Source organism: Nymphaea colorata, chromosome 5 (assembly GCF_008831285.2).
Source record: "Nymphaea colorata isolate Beijing-Zhang1983 chromosome 5, ASM883128v2, whole genome shotgun sequence".
NCBI classification, from domain to species: Eukaryota; Viridiplantae; Streptophyta; class Magnoliopsida; order Nymphaeales; family Nymphaeaceae; genus Nymphaea; species Nymphaea colorata.
In genome coordinates, this window is record NC_045142.1 from 14,447,353 (window position 1) to 14,462,918 (window position 15,566).

General features: G+C 37.0%; 1 protein-coding gene across 3 annotated transcripts in view; it reads right to left on the bottom strand.

Annotated features, from left to right (window-relative positions):
• The window catches only part of LOC116254202 (uncharacterized), a 41,888-nt gene that overhangs the window by 15,683 nt on the left and 10,639 nt on the right, over window positions 1–15,566 (bottom strand). For all 3 annotated transcript variants that reach the window (XM_031629403.2, XM_031629401.2, XM_031629402.2), the window contains exons 6-8: window positions 4,979–5,048; window positions 3,994–4,063; window positions 3,829–3,855 (exon numbers count right to left, since the gene is read on the bottom strand). In XM_031629403.2, the coding sequence (XP_031485263.1) occupies window positions 3,829–3,855; window positions 3,994–4,063; window positions 4,979–5,048 (167 nt within the window). The remainder of the gene's footprint in view (window positions 1–3,828; window positions 3,856–3,993; window positions 4,064–4,978; window positions 5,049–15,566) is intronic.

Below are 15,566 nucleotides of genomic sequence, written 5' to 3' on the forward strand. Positions count from 1 at the left end.
TGGCATAAATTAGCATCAAATTTGCCAATTAAGAAAGCATCTTGAACAAATTTGCAAATAGAGGATTTAACTACTTCCCAATTAGAAATGTAGAATCCAGCGTGAAAACCATCAGGTCCAGGTGTCTTGAAAGGGGCCATAGATTTTAAAGTCATAAAAATCTCATCTTCCTGTGGAACATGGGACAAATTGAGCACCTGTTGATCCCCCAGTGGTACACTAGTTTTTGGACAACTAGACTCAAAACTATTATCAACAGGTTCTGCAGAATATACCTTATGAAAGTAAGAAATAACCAATTGCTTGATAAGGTCAGGATCCAAAATCCAATCACCATGTTCTGCTTTCAAGGACAAAATTCTATTTCTATTTCTCCGAATAATTGTGGTGGTGTGAAAAAACTTTGTATTTCGATCACCAAATTGCACCCAATTCGAACGAGACTTCTGAAACCACATCATCTCCTCTTGTGCCAAAGTAGTATTATATTCTGCAGATAATTGTTTTTCTAAGTTATATAGAAAAGAATGAGGCCTAGTTTCCAAAGTTTGTTGAACACCACCAAGCCTAGCTAATAAATGGCGTTTCCTTCGAAAGATATTACCAAAAATAGTACGATTCCATTGTTTGAAAGTGGATTGAAGCGAGGTTAGCAAATCATGCAAAGACAAATTATCCTTCCAAGACGAATGTAAAACCATGTCAAAATCAGAATGGTATTGCCAAGTCATCTCAAAACGAAACGGACGAGCAGCATGATTAATAAGCCTAACCGGCTTTAAAGAAACAAGTACAGGACAATGATCACTAGGACAATGATCACTATGAGCACGAGGAAGATTCAGAACAGAAGCATCAGAAAAACAATGTCGCCACTCCCCATTGCACAAGGCCCTATCAAGTTTCTTCTTAATTAAGAATGGCGGTTCTTGGTTATGGGTCCAAGTAAACCGACAACCTCCAGCATCAAGTGAAATTAACTGTCGTTGGCCAATGACATTATGAAATTGTTGCATTCTACGCACAGATTCTACTGCACCTCCTTGTTTCTCATTAGCAAACAAAATTTGATTAAAATCCCCTAGTAAAAGCCACGGCATATTGTCAAAAGCTGAATAAGTATAAAGATGATTCCAAAACAATTCCCTAATAGAATGAGTAGGACTAGCATAAACAGTTGTGAGCGCCCACTGGAAACCTTGCCCATCAGTAATGAGAAGAGAAATAAATTGATCATCCTTATCAACAACACGAATCTGTCCAATAGAAGATTTCCACATAACCCAAATGCCTCCTGAAAAACCTCTAGCATCAACTTTAGTGTGTCCATCAAAACTGAACCTACGAATAATGTCATCCACCTTAGTAGCACTGACTCGTGGCTCAACTATAATCATTACCTCAATCTGATGGATGTGAATCAATTCCTTAGCATTACGATAAAATGCAGGATTCGCTGCACCCCTACAATTCCAAAAGAGCACAGACATTGAAGAAACTAAGATAATATTTAATTTTTTTTTCCCTCTACTCTTGCATTAAGGCAAGAGAAACATCAGCAATGTCACTCTTCTGTCCATCATCTGAACGAACCAAATGTTCATCATGTAGAGTAGTACACAAGTTATCAATAGTCACCCCACCACACTGATCCGAAGGAGGATTGAGGGGAGGAAGCAAAGTAGGATCCATTTCGGTTAGCATCGGAACATGATTGACAACATCCAATGAAAGATTTGAGCTCACTAACTTAGGAAGAGAGCCACAATGGGAGGAGGAAGACGTTAAATGCAAAGGTGAAACTGAAATATTAGGGCCAATGGAAGAGTCCAAATGTTGTTGGTCAAACACACGAGGCTTAGACGGACCAGCTTTAAAAGAAAAACTGGGTGAAGGGCCTTGCATATCTGTAGTTCCATCAAGGTTCGCTTTGCTCTTAAGTGTAACTGTACCTGTAGCAGAGTTGGTTAAATTAACAGAGACCCCTTTTCTAGTATGCAATTTAGTACCAACTTCATTTCTCTGACGCCCCTCCTTTATCACCACAGGATTCGCACCAATATTAAATCCTCCTATTTTTTCAACTGAAAAAGCAACCGAAATATCCTCTCCATCCACAAATTTGGCAGTATTGAAAGATGAAAATCTATTGCCAGTATCACGCATAGAATTACTACGGGACTTTAGCTTGCCTTTGTACGCATTATCATTGACGGGTTTGCGAGATTTACGTTGGACCAACATCCAAGGTCCAAAGGAGGACGCAACAGATCGAGAGGAGGCAACAGCTCCAGGAGCCATGGTTCCCGACGAACCTTCCTCGTTGGGTTCATTTGTAGTAGTCTGCATGATAATCATGGAACAATCTTCCTTCTTATGGCCAAAACGTCCACAATGAAAACATATAAGTTGAAGACCTTCATATTCCACCCTTTGACGGAACTTACCCAGCCAAAGAGATGGACGTAAAGGTTTGGACAAATCCAATTCGACACAAACTCTAGCAAAACTACCCCTCATAACATTTGCCGTAGTGTCATCCAAACGAACAACCCAACCGACCATTGCTGCTATACGCCTTAAAGCCATAGAGTGATAATATTCCAACGGTAATTCTGGAAATCGTATCCAAGCAATCAAATTGGCAATCTTGTCAGAACTTGGAGAAAAATTAGAGGTCCATTGTCGCACAGTAAGATAATGCCCACAAACAACCCAAGGACCACCATCAAGAACATGCTTGTAATCCTCCATCTTTTCAAATTTAATCAAGAAATAATCCATGCCCAAATCAACTATTCTATAATTGCCTTGTAATACCCATAATTTTTTAATCCGAGAAGACAGAGCTTTATAACCCAAAACCTTTCCCAAAAGTTTAATGATAAGAGCATTACGCCAAGGCTGCCGCATCACACGTTTTTCCTCAGCGGAAAAGCAAACACAGTTGTCCTGTTCCAGTGTTTTCTCCGTATCAGACACTATTTCATCAATCAAGAAATCATCACTTGACTCAAATTGCCAATCCATCCAAGTTGGACGATTGGGAGTAGCACCTGTACGACGATCTTTATAAGGAATTCTTTCTTGCATGGAGGGAGCAGAGGCGAACATCGCTCCATCAACACTTACCGCAGCCACATCAGATAAACTATCGCCAATATCAGATGTTGGCTGAGCACGTTTATATTTCTTCTTAGTTCTCTTGAGAACTTCGTCGCCTAGGGTAGGAGCATCGGGAGAATTTTCCATCGTCAAATTAAATGATGAGAGGTAGAGAGAGGTACCTTATCGCACGTTTCGGTTGATCGCTGATCTTGAAGACTCCTTCGTCTTCTTTCCTTTTCCGTCCCCCAATTCTTTGGCAATCAGGATTTTCCCAATCTTTTGCATAGCATGTATGTTTTTTCTACCCATCTTTTTCAATCACAGCCCTCAGATTTAACAAGATGAATGATGGACAGTAGTACATATAGTTCACATATTTAACCAGCCCATACATTCTATGGACAAATTCTAACTTCTTAATCTATCTCTCACCTCTTTCTTTAGTGATTAAATGTGTTTTGAATTTTTCATAGGGAGGGAGAAGAGGGGATGAAGATGAGGAAAGATGGACAAAGAAGTCAGTTTCTTAGGATTGTCAGAAGCTAAATCTAATTTATATATATATATATATATATATATATATATCCTTTTCAAGATTGATAAAAAAGTTTTAGCACACCTCAAATGGAATAATTTTCAGATTGCGAAAGAAACTCCTGAATAGTGAAGAGACAGATTGCAATATCCCATCTCAAAAGAAAAGGGAGGCAGATAGCTCACCAAGTACAGCCATTACGGTTCTGGAATCTGTAGGAAAAAATTGTTGAAGTCATTAGCACTAGATGCAGTTATTGGAAATTATTCAATACAAAAAGCAAAGGTAACAGCTATTACGAAAGAAAATTCAGTATGCAAAACATGCAGTTATGCTAATGTAACACTTACTTGGAGCAATTTGTGTTCTCCCTGCATCAATTGTAATATGAGTTGGTAATTTTAGGGATTTTGCCTTTTCCTATCACAAGCAAGTTTCAATGCAGAAATACAATTAATTACTCTTATTTACTAAATTAAACATATCATTGGAACCTAACAAGCAATGAAGGCCCTCGGTTAACACACACACACACACATGCAAGAACTAAGGAAAGAAAAAATAGGAAAAGCCAAGCTCAGCCAACCAATCATGCTTGCAAAATGAAAAAAGCCACATGCAAGCACATAGCATGGATCGAAGACATCAAGGAGGTTAAAGCTTTATGTAGTCATCAATCATCTTTATCTCTATGCAACACGGACTCGCCTAAAAGGGTGCCACACCTGTGTCGACATGGCTAGACACAGGTGAGTATGCAGGGCATGGCTTGAGCACGGCAAAAAGATAGTTGCATTTTTTGTCTATTTTGGAAACCATGAGTTAATTTGTTGAAACCACGTGCTGTAGCATGTGCCACTGGGAAAGGCATTGGCAAAAGATGGTAATAGGCCAGGCATGCATGACTGCAAAAAGGTCTCTTGCGAAATGATTGTTTGGCAACTCCAGATTTTGATAATTTAGGCAGCTGACTTGATTTGACCATATTATGTGCCATAGTTTATTCGAAATATCTATACAGTTTGTGATTTTAAGCAATGGTATTGCACTTGGTCCAACCAAGGTGAAGGTAATGTTCAATCACGAGAAGCCTAAAAAATATGTTCCATGTTTGTTTTTTCTAGGTTTAGCAACTTACTACTGGAGATCAATTCTGGACTTTTTGCAAGGGAAATAAATTCATATCAACCAGAAGTTCAAAGTTGACAATAATGTAAATGCTAGTATTTCCATGTATGTCTAGATGTTTTGAGATGTACACAAATGCCTTTCAGTTTAGTTTGCAATAAACTACTAAAAGGGGTACACAAATGCAGTTCAGGAGGACTGACGTACCTGTAGAGACAAGAGTTCATTCTCACTTTCAACTTTCAAAACAACTTTAACTTGTCCACACATTTCCCATCTGCAGTAAAGGGAATTCTCCAGTGTGAAAAATGTATGGGACGGCTATTCTGTACCATGCTGAAAGGAGAACAGAATAGCCAGAGGAAAGAAAACATGACAGAACTTAACAGAAGCTTGAGAACATAATGGAAGTGCAGGATTTCAAGAAGTTAAATAAAGAAGAGAACAGAACCTAGTAGCATTTTGTCTCATGTCACCACAACATAAAAATTTATAAACATGTAATATAGTCTGAAGTTGGTTATGACTTGAAATTAAGAATGCAACTTTTTGGTGGCCACAAACTGCTTTGATCTGACATGTATCAGAGACTTCCAGGTTGACAATTAAGAGAATGGTTGATGCATGAATAAAAGGCAGACGATGTGTGAACAAAAGTGCAATCCCTGACGTTGATAATGTGTGATAATAAAACTGCTACTTATATAGCAAATCATCCAGTCTTGCACAAGAAGACCAGAAAACAATGAAGTTGATTGTCATTATATAGGAGATTTGTGCACTATGTCATTATATAGGAGATTTGTGCACTATGTTACATAGGTGCGGGGTGCAAGGCAAGGGTGCAGGTATAGATGAAGATGTGGTAATTTTCAAAAAAGATCAGTGCATATGTGGAGAGGGTATATGTGTGTGTGTGTGTGTGGGTGGGTGGGTGTGTGGGTGTGTGTATATATATATAACGTTATATAATTAATTAACTATACAACCTTTATTTACCATTACTTTTAATTGTTTTAAAAAATTTTTAGATGACTCCCGGTGTAATTGTTTTTAAGATAACCAGTTAGCCATCCTGTGCCCTTTAATTTTTTGAAAGGGATTAAGATCATAGTCACAAAAAACACAAAAAAAAAACATGATAAATAAGTTATCAGTTTAAAACTTCAGAAAAATTCAGTTTTTTTTTAAAAAAGCCAAAATGAAAAAATGCGAATAAAACACGTTTTTCGCGTTTTATTTGTGTTTTTTTCCCATTTTTTCAATTTTTTCATTTTTTCACATTTTTTATTTTCTAGTTTTTATTTGTTGCAAATTTACTTGTCTTTTGGTGTTTGTGTTATTAGTTTCCCACTTAATTTATTTTTCCCTATTTTTTAGTTTTCTAATTTTTAAAAAAATTACCATTATTTTTCCACTTTTTTTCGAGGCCACCTTATTATACCAAGAAAAAACTTCACCGTTTAAAACGAGAGAAAGTTTTTTGTGACTATCATTAAGACATCATCTCTTTTTAGAAGGGGATGAGATCATCCCTATTCCCCTTTAAAAAGGACAACAGGTTGTCCTCCCTCAAACCCATAGAGAGAGAGAGAGAGAGTCATGCATGAGAAGAAACAGAGATGAGCAGGAAAGAAACAGGTGAAAAAAAAGGGGGAGAGGGAAAAGTAGGAGGAGAGAAAGAGGGTAACCTTTTTTTTTTTTTTTTTTTGGTTTTCTGGAAAAGGGGTCCAGTGCAGTTAGTAGCATCCAAACTCAATCAAGCCAATGCCTCAACTGCAAATGCATCCACACTAAGGGCAGGTTTGAAGTTTGAACCTTGGTCCAAACCATTTCCCCATCCCCTCTAGTGTCAGCTAGCTCACTCATGAAAGTCATCCAATCCATCATAATGGATGGTTGAGAAAAAACAAGGACAAAAAGATGTAAACTAATACTAGATGAAGGACAGTCCTCATGGGTGACTCGCTGTCTGGATAGCCAGGGTCATAATCTAACAATTCCCTAAATAAATACTTTTCTGCAGCTAGTTCGCCCAATTTCAGTCATTTTTTCTGTTTTACCCATTGATATATGCATATATATATATATATATATATATATATATATATATATATATATATGTGTGTGTGTGTGTGTGTGTGTGTGTGTGTGTGTGTGTGTGTGTATGTGTGTGTGTGTGTGTGTGCGTATGTGTGTGTGTATGTATATATATATATGTGTGTGTGTGTGTGTGTGTGTGTGTGTGTGTGTGTGTGCGTGTGTGTGTGTGTTAAATATTCCAAAAATTCTCTATAGTCGCCAAAATTAGGTTTGCAACTTAATTAACTCATTTCTTTCTGTTTGAATATACCCTTTTCAGATTCAAATAAAACCCCAGTTTTTTGCATCGAAAATTTGCAGATATTGCAAAGAGTGTTCATGAGATTTTAAAGGCTATCCTTTATTTTTTTTACTATTGTTTCTAGAATGAATCCCGATCTTGATTCACTACCTTTTACCCGTGTTTCTAATATGCACAAATGTATTATTCGGATCCTTAAAAAAAGAGAAAGACCAAAGAATCACTTTCAAAATCGTAGGTGTATTATGTACATGTGAAAGAGAATTAACCAAGAGTGGAATTTGCTCAACTGACCATTTCACCATCATTTCTTTGTGATGGCTCTCTTTCTCTGCCTCGTTAGTAGTCTCCCTCATGCGAACTCTCTCTGTGCACGCCCCCACACTCTCGAATTCTCGCTGCTATCCCTCATGCACACACTCTCTCCCTCAAGCGCATTCTCGCTCTCCCTTGCTGCCTCCCTCACAATTCCCCCATATGTGCCTGTTAGAATTTATAATGTAAGTATACATACATGTTTTTGTATCTACTATCATATATCTTAAACTCCTAGCAGTTTGATGTATGATTTGTATATATAAATGTATGTGTGTATGCATAGGACTTTTTGTAACTTTTTGTATTTATTTTGTCTTTATTTTTCATGCCTTTTTCTAAACCTTTTTCTTTTCCTTTTTTTATTAAGAAAGGAAGTAGCTGTTGGGAGCCCCAACAGCCACTTCCTCTTCCTCTTTTCTTCCTCCTTTCTTATACTTCCTCTATAAATAGGGCACTTGGGACCTTTGTTCTTTTAAGGCTTTTTGGTCTCTCTTGTGTATTCTTCTCTTGAGATTAATATATTTGGTATCTTCTCCTCAAGTTTGAGGTTTGGCTTTGTATTATCTATTGAAGTTGTTGGGATCTTCAAGAGTGTATCTCTTGAAGCATTTGTATTCTCGAATTTGGGCCTGATTTACATGGTATCAGAGCAAGGTTTTGGCTCTTTGTCGTGCAGTTTTTTCAAGACTTGAAGATTCAGCTATTACTCTTTCTTTGGAGCTGTGAAGCACTCCAAGTGTTCGATGTATTGTCGGCTGTGATTTAACACAAACACAAGAGGGTTTTGTTTGTTTGCTGACCTCTTTTGGTGATATTTGTGACGGGATCAAGCTTCCTTGAGGTGAAGATTGAAGCAGTTTTTGACACATCAAAAGCTTCTTTTTTTTGTGGCTGTTTTTCATCCTAGCACTACCTCAACGTCTCCTCTACAAGGTATACATTATGGATGAAAGAAATTCTTCTACTCCTCTCCCTAAACTTACTTCATCAAACTATGTTTCTTGGGCAAAAACTATGGAACATTTCATTAGAAGTAAAGGCTTATGGGGACTTGTTGATGGATCTAAAAGTGAACCTCAATTAGTCCTAACCAAAACCATAGATGGTAAAGCCCAAGAACTAGATGGAGTGGAAAAAGACAAGGTCATGAGTGAATCCGAGAGAAAATGGGAAGAGTGGAAGATAGGACATCACAAGATTATCACTTGGATTATTACTTGTGTTGATACTACAACTATGGGCCAAATAGCAAAACATAATTTTGCTCATGATGCTTGGGATTTCCTCAAGAAAACCCACACTATGAAAGATGTGGCTTACATGTGCAATCTTCAAATGAAGATTGCAAGTCTCCAACAAGGGGATAAGTCCATTAAGCAATACGTTGGAGAAATGGAGCAATTGTGGGACAAACTTGCCCTATTTGAACCCGAATGGTATGATCCAAGAGACATTGGAGTGAGGGAAAAACAAATCCAAAGGGAAAAATTTTATAAATTCATTCTTGGTCTTAGACCGGAATATGATGGAGTCAAAACTTCCTTGCTTCATAGACATAAGGTGCCATCTATGAATGAAGCCATAGCCGAGCTTCAAATGGAGGAGAATAGACTCAATTTTTGTAAAGAAAAGAGTGAAAGTGTTCTTGCTACTTCAAGACCCGGCGCTCATATGAGAACTTATAGACCTCCTCATTTTAATCGAAATTATGAGAATAATGGCAACAAGAAGATTATATGTTTCCATTGTCAAGAAGAAGGACACACTAAACCTAGGTGTCCTAAATTGAGGAGATTTGACAAAAAGACAAGTGTGGCTGGGACAATGTATGAATAAAGCAATCGATTTGACCTAGACAAGCTTATTGATGCTCTTCAACCACTACTCAAAGGGAAAGGGACTTCTCCAACTTCCGGAGCAACGATAGCATCTACATCTTCAAGTAAGTACTCTTGGATTCTTGATTCTGGAGCTTCTTTTCATATGACCCCTTGTAGTTCATTACTTACCGAATGCACTAAGGAGGAATCGTGCCCTTTTGTTAAAACCGCCGATGGAACTCCTCTTGAAATCAGATGTGTTGGGAATATTGATCAAAATTTTGATTCAAAAGTTTTCAAAATACCAAAAGTTAGATTCATTCCCAAACTTAACTTAAATCTCTTGTCGGTTTCTCAAATAACAAATCATGGATGTGATATTGTCTTCTCACAAAATAAATTTTTGATACAGGACCATCTTTCCAAGAAGACGATTGGGGAAGGTTCTAGGAAAGATGATCTCTACTATGTTGATTATTTGGATCTTTCCAACCCAACTTGCAATGTAGTCAAGAAGAGTGACATCCAAATTTGGCATCAAAGACTTGGACATTCAAGTTTAGGAAAAATGTCTTGTATCCCTTTTTTGGAAGAGAAATGTAAAAAATGATCTCATGTGATGATTGTATTAAAGCCAAAATTAAGGCTTTACCTTTTGGAAATAGAAATTTTGTTGCAAAAGCACCTTTTGAATTAGTGCATTCGGATGTATGGGGTCCCGCTCCTATTATGTCTAAAGGTGGTTTACTTTATTATGTCATTTTTGTAGATGATTACTCTCGTTATGCTTGGGTTTACTTTCTTAAACGCAAATCGGAAGTCTTTTTGAATTTCAAAAACTTTTACAATATGATCAAAACTCAATTTGATGCAAACCTTAAAATTTTTAGAAGTGATTCCGGAGGAGAATTCATTTCCAATGAATTTGAAGAATTCCTAAAGGAAAAGGGAGTTATACACCAAAAGTCTTGTCCCAAAACCCCCCAACAAAACGGAATCGCCGAAAGAAAACATAGACATATTCTTGAAACAACAAGAGCTCTCCTTATATCAAAAAATGTTCCAAAAAATTTTTGGGCTGAAACAATTCTTACATCCATTTACTTGATTAATAGAATGCCCTCTAAAATTTTAGAAAATATTTCACCTTTTCAAAAACTTTTTAATTTGGAGCCAATTTATAAAAGATTCAAAGTCTTTGGTTGCAAATGTTACATTTTAAATGACAAAAATGATAAACTTTCATCTAGGGCTATTCAATGTGTCTTTATTGGCTATTCTGAAACTCAAAAAGGATATAGATGCTATGATATTGAAAAAGATAAGGTCTATGTTTCTAGAAATGTGATTTTTTTAGAAGAAGAAAATGGCTTTAATGAAAATAAACCCAAGCATGAAGATGAATATTCCTTTTTATGGATAAAAGATGATGATTATGATAATGATGATGATGATGTTTTGCACTCTTCATATGATGATGCTCTGAATAGACCACCACCAAGGGATGTAATAGTTTATGAGAGAAGGTCTCAACAAAACATCCAAGAGTCTCAACCTACTCTTAGGAGATCTCAAAGAGATATTCATCCACCTCAAAAATTTGTCTCCTACGAGTCTTTTTCTCCAAAACATAGAGTTTCCTTATTAGCTATTCACTCTCTTGATGAACCTTCATCTTATGTTGAAGCCAAAACTAACCCACTTTGGGTTGAAGCCATGAACAATGAACTTAAAGCCCTTGATGATAATAAAACTTGGAACATTGTGTCTCTTCCTATCAGGAAAAAGACAATAGGATGTAGGTGGGTTTACAAAATCAAAACTAAAAGTGATGGATCTATTGAAAGGTATAAAGCTAGACTTGTTGCCAAAGGATATGCCCAAGAATATGGGATTGATTACGAAGAAACTTTTGCCCCTGTCGCTCGTATGACCTCTGTTAGAGCTCTTATTGCTGTTGCATCTATTAAACAATGGTCCATATATCAATTGGATGTCAAAAATGCTTTTTTGAATGGTTACTTAAATGAGGAGGTATACATGGACTCACCCCCTGGGCTAGATGTACCTAAAGGCAAAGTTCTTTATCTCAGAAAGACATTGTATGGTTTGAAACAAGCTCCAAAAGCTTGGTTTGATATGTTTAGCAATGTTATGTTTAAACAAGGTTTTAAATCATGTTTTTCTGACACAGCTATGTTTATTAAAAACACAACTATAGGTACAATTGTGTTGCTTTTATATGTAGATGATATGATTATTACAGGTAATGATGCCAACGGAATTATGCAGGTAAAGACTTTCCTTAAGAATGAATTTGAAATGACTGATTTGGGTAAACTAACATATTTCCTTGGTATTGAAATTGCTTATACTAGAAGAGGATACTTGCTCTCACAAATGAAGTTTGCCAATAACATTATAAGCAGATCAGGAATCACTGATGACAAGGTAGTGGACACTCCTGAAGCTTTAGGAGTAAAGATGAAGATTGATGATGGAGAAATTCTAGAAAATCCCACCCCCTTTCGTCAATTGGTGGGAGCTCTCACATATTTATCCATCACAAGGCCTGACATATCACATGTTGTACATGTTATAAGTCAGTTTCAACAAAGACCCACTTCATTACACATGGGAGCTGCATTGAGGATTGTTCGATATGTCAAACACACTATCACTAAGGGACTTTTTCTATCCTCCTCATCAAACTTGAATATGATTGCTTATACTGATGCTGATTGGGGTGGAGATCCTAATAATAGGCATTCCACCACCGGTTTTTGTGTTTTTCTAGGTGACTCTCTCATTTCATGGAGATGCAAAAAACAACATAAAGTCTCTTTATCTTCAACTGAAGCAGAGTATCGTGCAATGGCTACCACCACCATGGAGATTGTATGGTTGAAAAGCTTATTGAAGGACATTGGAATTGACCTCAATGAAGCCACCAAGCTCTGCTGCGACAGCAAAAGTACCATCTATATTGCTAGCAATCACACTTTTCATGAAAGGACAAAACATATTGAAATGGATTGTCACTATGTGAGAGAGGAATATCTTAGCCGAACAATTGATCTATCTTTTGTCCCTTCTGAATATCAACTTGGAGATTTCTTCACCAAAGCACTGGCTTCCGCAAGATTCCAGTTTCTTCTTGGCAAACTTTCGGTGATTACACCGTAAGTTTGAGGAGGGGCGTTAGAATTTATAATGTAAGTATACATACATGTTTTTGTATCTACTATCATATATCTTAAACTCCTAGCAGTTTGATGTATGATTTGTATATATAAATGTATGTGTATGCATAGGACTTTTTGTAACTTTTTGTATTTATTTTGTCTTTATTTTTCATGCCTTTTTCTAAACCTTTTTCTTTTCCTTTTTTTATTAAGAAAGGAAGTAGCTGTTGGGAGCCCCAACAGCCACTTCCTCTTCCTCTTTTCTTCCTCCTTTCTTATACTTCCTCTATAAATAGGGCACTTGGGACCTTTGTTCTTTTAAGGCTTTTTGGCCTCTCTTGTGTATTCTTCTCTTGAGATTAATATATTTGGTATCTTCTCCTCAAGTTTGAGGTTTGGCTTTGTATTATCTATTGAAGTTGTTGGGATCTTCAAGAGTGTATCTCTTGAAGCATTTGTATTCTCGAATTTGGGCCTGATTTACAGTGCCTTCCCACCCGCACGCACCCTACTACTCACTCTCTCACAAACCCTCAATGCTCAATGCTCAACCGACTGCTTGCTGACACTATTGCGTTCCCCGTTTTTTTATATTTTTCTCATTTTAATTCCCTATTGGTACTGTTTGGGTTGGATTACAGATTAGGGAATACGTCTTTCCCTTTTTTCCAGCAATAAAGGGTGTTCAAAGCATCGACAACGAACTGTCATTAATGGCTAGTTGCTAGTCCAGCATTCGGGGCAGCTGCCAGAAATGCCTACAACAGTTAGCACTCTATAAGAAGGGTGAGCACATTCGAGCAAGCCTAATTTTACTGGATTTTTGCCTTGAGAATGTATATAATTATCTTTTTAGCATGATGAGTTAATATTTGAAGCGATTAAGGAGCATGGCAGAAATTTTGATAATGTGGGGAAGGTTTAGGACCGTTTTAAAAAACTCTTCATGCATACTATTGTTGATATGAATATTATGTCGCTTCTGGGGAAAGAGTAATTATGCTGGTTCGCATGTGAAATTATGATTTAAAAGGACAACAAAACATGTAAGTTATTAGGGTTCGGACATATGTTAAGGTGCGATGAAAATGCTCGTTCATTGATTTGATTAATTCTACGCTCTTACTAATGAGCTAATGTAGTCATCATCGAATTGACAAAGGAGAAGCATGATTGTTGAGATGACGCCTCAACTAAGAAAGCAAGTTGAAAAACATACTATTGATAGGCTGAATTAAGGTATGGAGTTTAAATCGATTGGTCATAACTTTGAAAAGATGGGAAAAACTTGGAGGGTTTTATGGACCGATTATACCTTTTGGCACCCTCTTGAAACGATAACCTACGACTTCTTACCTAAATAGATTTTAGAGTAAAGTGGATAGAAAACTTATTGCTTTGAGTTTTTACAGGTTGACCGAGCACATCGAGCAGACCTTGAGCAACAAGATCCGGAGCTCGAGGTGACTTTGGGTTTTTGTGGAGACTCGCGACAGGTATGATGGCATTCCAAGCAAATCCTTGCCTAGGGTCAAATATGGAGTGTGTGTTGCGTACCCAAGTGTGGGTTTTCAGGATCGTTGGGTTCTATGATTGTGTATTTGTCTCAATGATGTGCGATATGACATGTCTTTTGACATATGAATGTATGTATGAAATTGATTGATTGGGTTGATTAATCATCTTAAAAATGTTCTGCGATGGCATATGCTTGTTAGAAATTATAACTACTTGACAGATTAAGCAGGGTATCGAGTCGAGTACCTCCTCAACCCCGATTGTGCATGTGAGCATCCTACCATGACATTTGCTTAGGACAGCTACGAGCCGATCATGGATTGATGTTACTCTTCGTGGTTTGGCTAAGTTTTCATATGATGTGATTGTTATGATTTGAATGTTGTGATCGTTATGAAATTTTTGTCTGCATTGTCATTGGGCAATGATTTGATTGAATGGACTTAATGGGGAGAAGTACCCATAAAGTGTGGTTTGGCTAGCCAAGAGTATTGATTGAATGTGTGACCTTCTTAGGAAGGCATTTTGGTGTCTAGTTGCACTCGTAAAGTAAACCACCATTGGGTGCTAGCCAATCCCATTGTAAATGTGTTATAAATTCATAGTCACAAAAAACGTGTTTTTTTTTACAAAAACGTGAAACAAATGCGATAAATTAAATGGCCGTTTAAAACTTTAAAAAACGTGTTTTTTTTTAAATGTTAAAAACGAAAAAGCATGTTTTTAACGTGTTTTTTCACTTTTTCCATTTTTTCAATTTTTCCAAATAATTTTTTTTTCATTTTCTATTTTTTATTTCTTGCAAATCTACTTATCTTGTGATGTTTGTGTTATTAGTTTCTCACTTATTTCATTTTTTCTCTATTTTTAGTTTTTTAAAATTTTTAAAAATTTATTGTACTTTTCCTTTTTTTCCATTTTTTTCAAGCTCAACCTGAGAAAAAACTTGTTGTTTAAAACTCCGAGACGTTATTTGTGATTATGGTTATAATAATCATAAATTAAGAAAGAATGACTGATTAGGGGTCACTGGGTTATAGAAATACGTTTGGATATATCCTGCTCTCGCCATTGGTCTCGCCTACTCAGAGCACAGGCGGCCCAAGGCCCGAGGATATTGTTGTGTGATGTGCTTAGAGTGTTGGGCTCCTGCCTTCCCAACCTAGGTGTCCAAAGAAAGGTGAGTAACTCTTCTTGGAATGCACACATCCCTGGGTGGATTCCTCTACTGCTGCAGGATGTACGGATCAGTATTGTTTCGAGCTACCACGGGGGTTGTCTCCCGATTGTAGGTTGTTTGTGGTGTGCACGCGATTATGTTTTGCACTCATAGGATCTGTCAATTCACTGAATCGAATGTAAATGAAACGAATGTGAATGAAGTGAATGTGGATAATAAGTGTGTTGATGGTGGCTATTGAGTCATCCCTACATATTGTGAAATATGTAAGGGACATGTAAGGGACTACGATGACTGTTTACCATCGTGATATCATATCATAGTGATTATGTTTCCTTTGTTTGATGGACTCTAGATTTGAGCTCTTACCTTAGAGAGTTAGGGATTTATCTAGAGTCTTCTGTTGTTTATCTTTCTCATTTACGTAAAT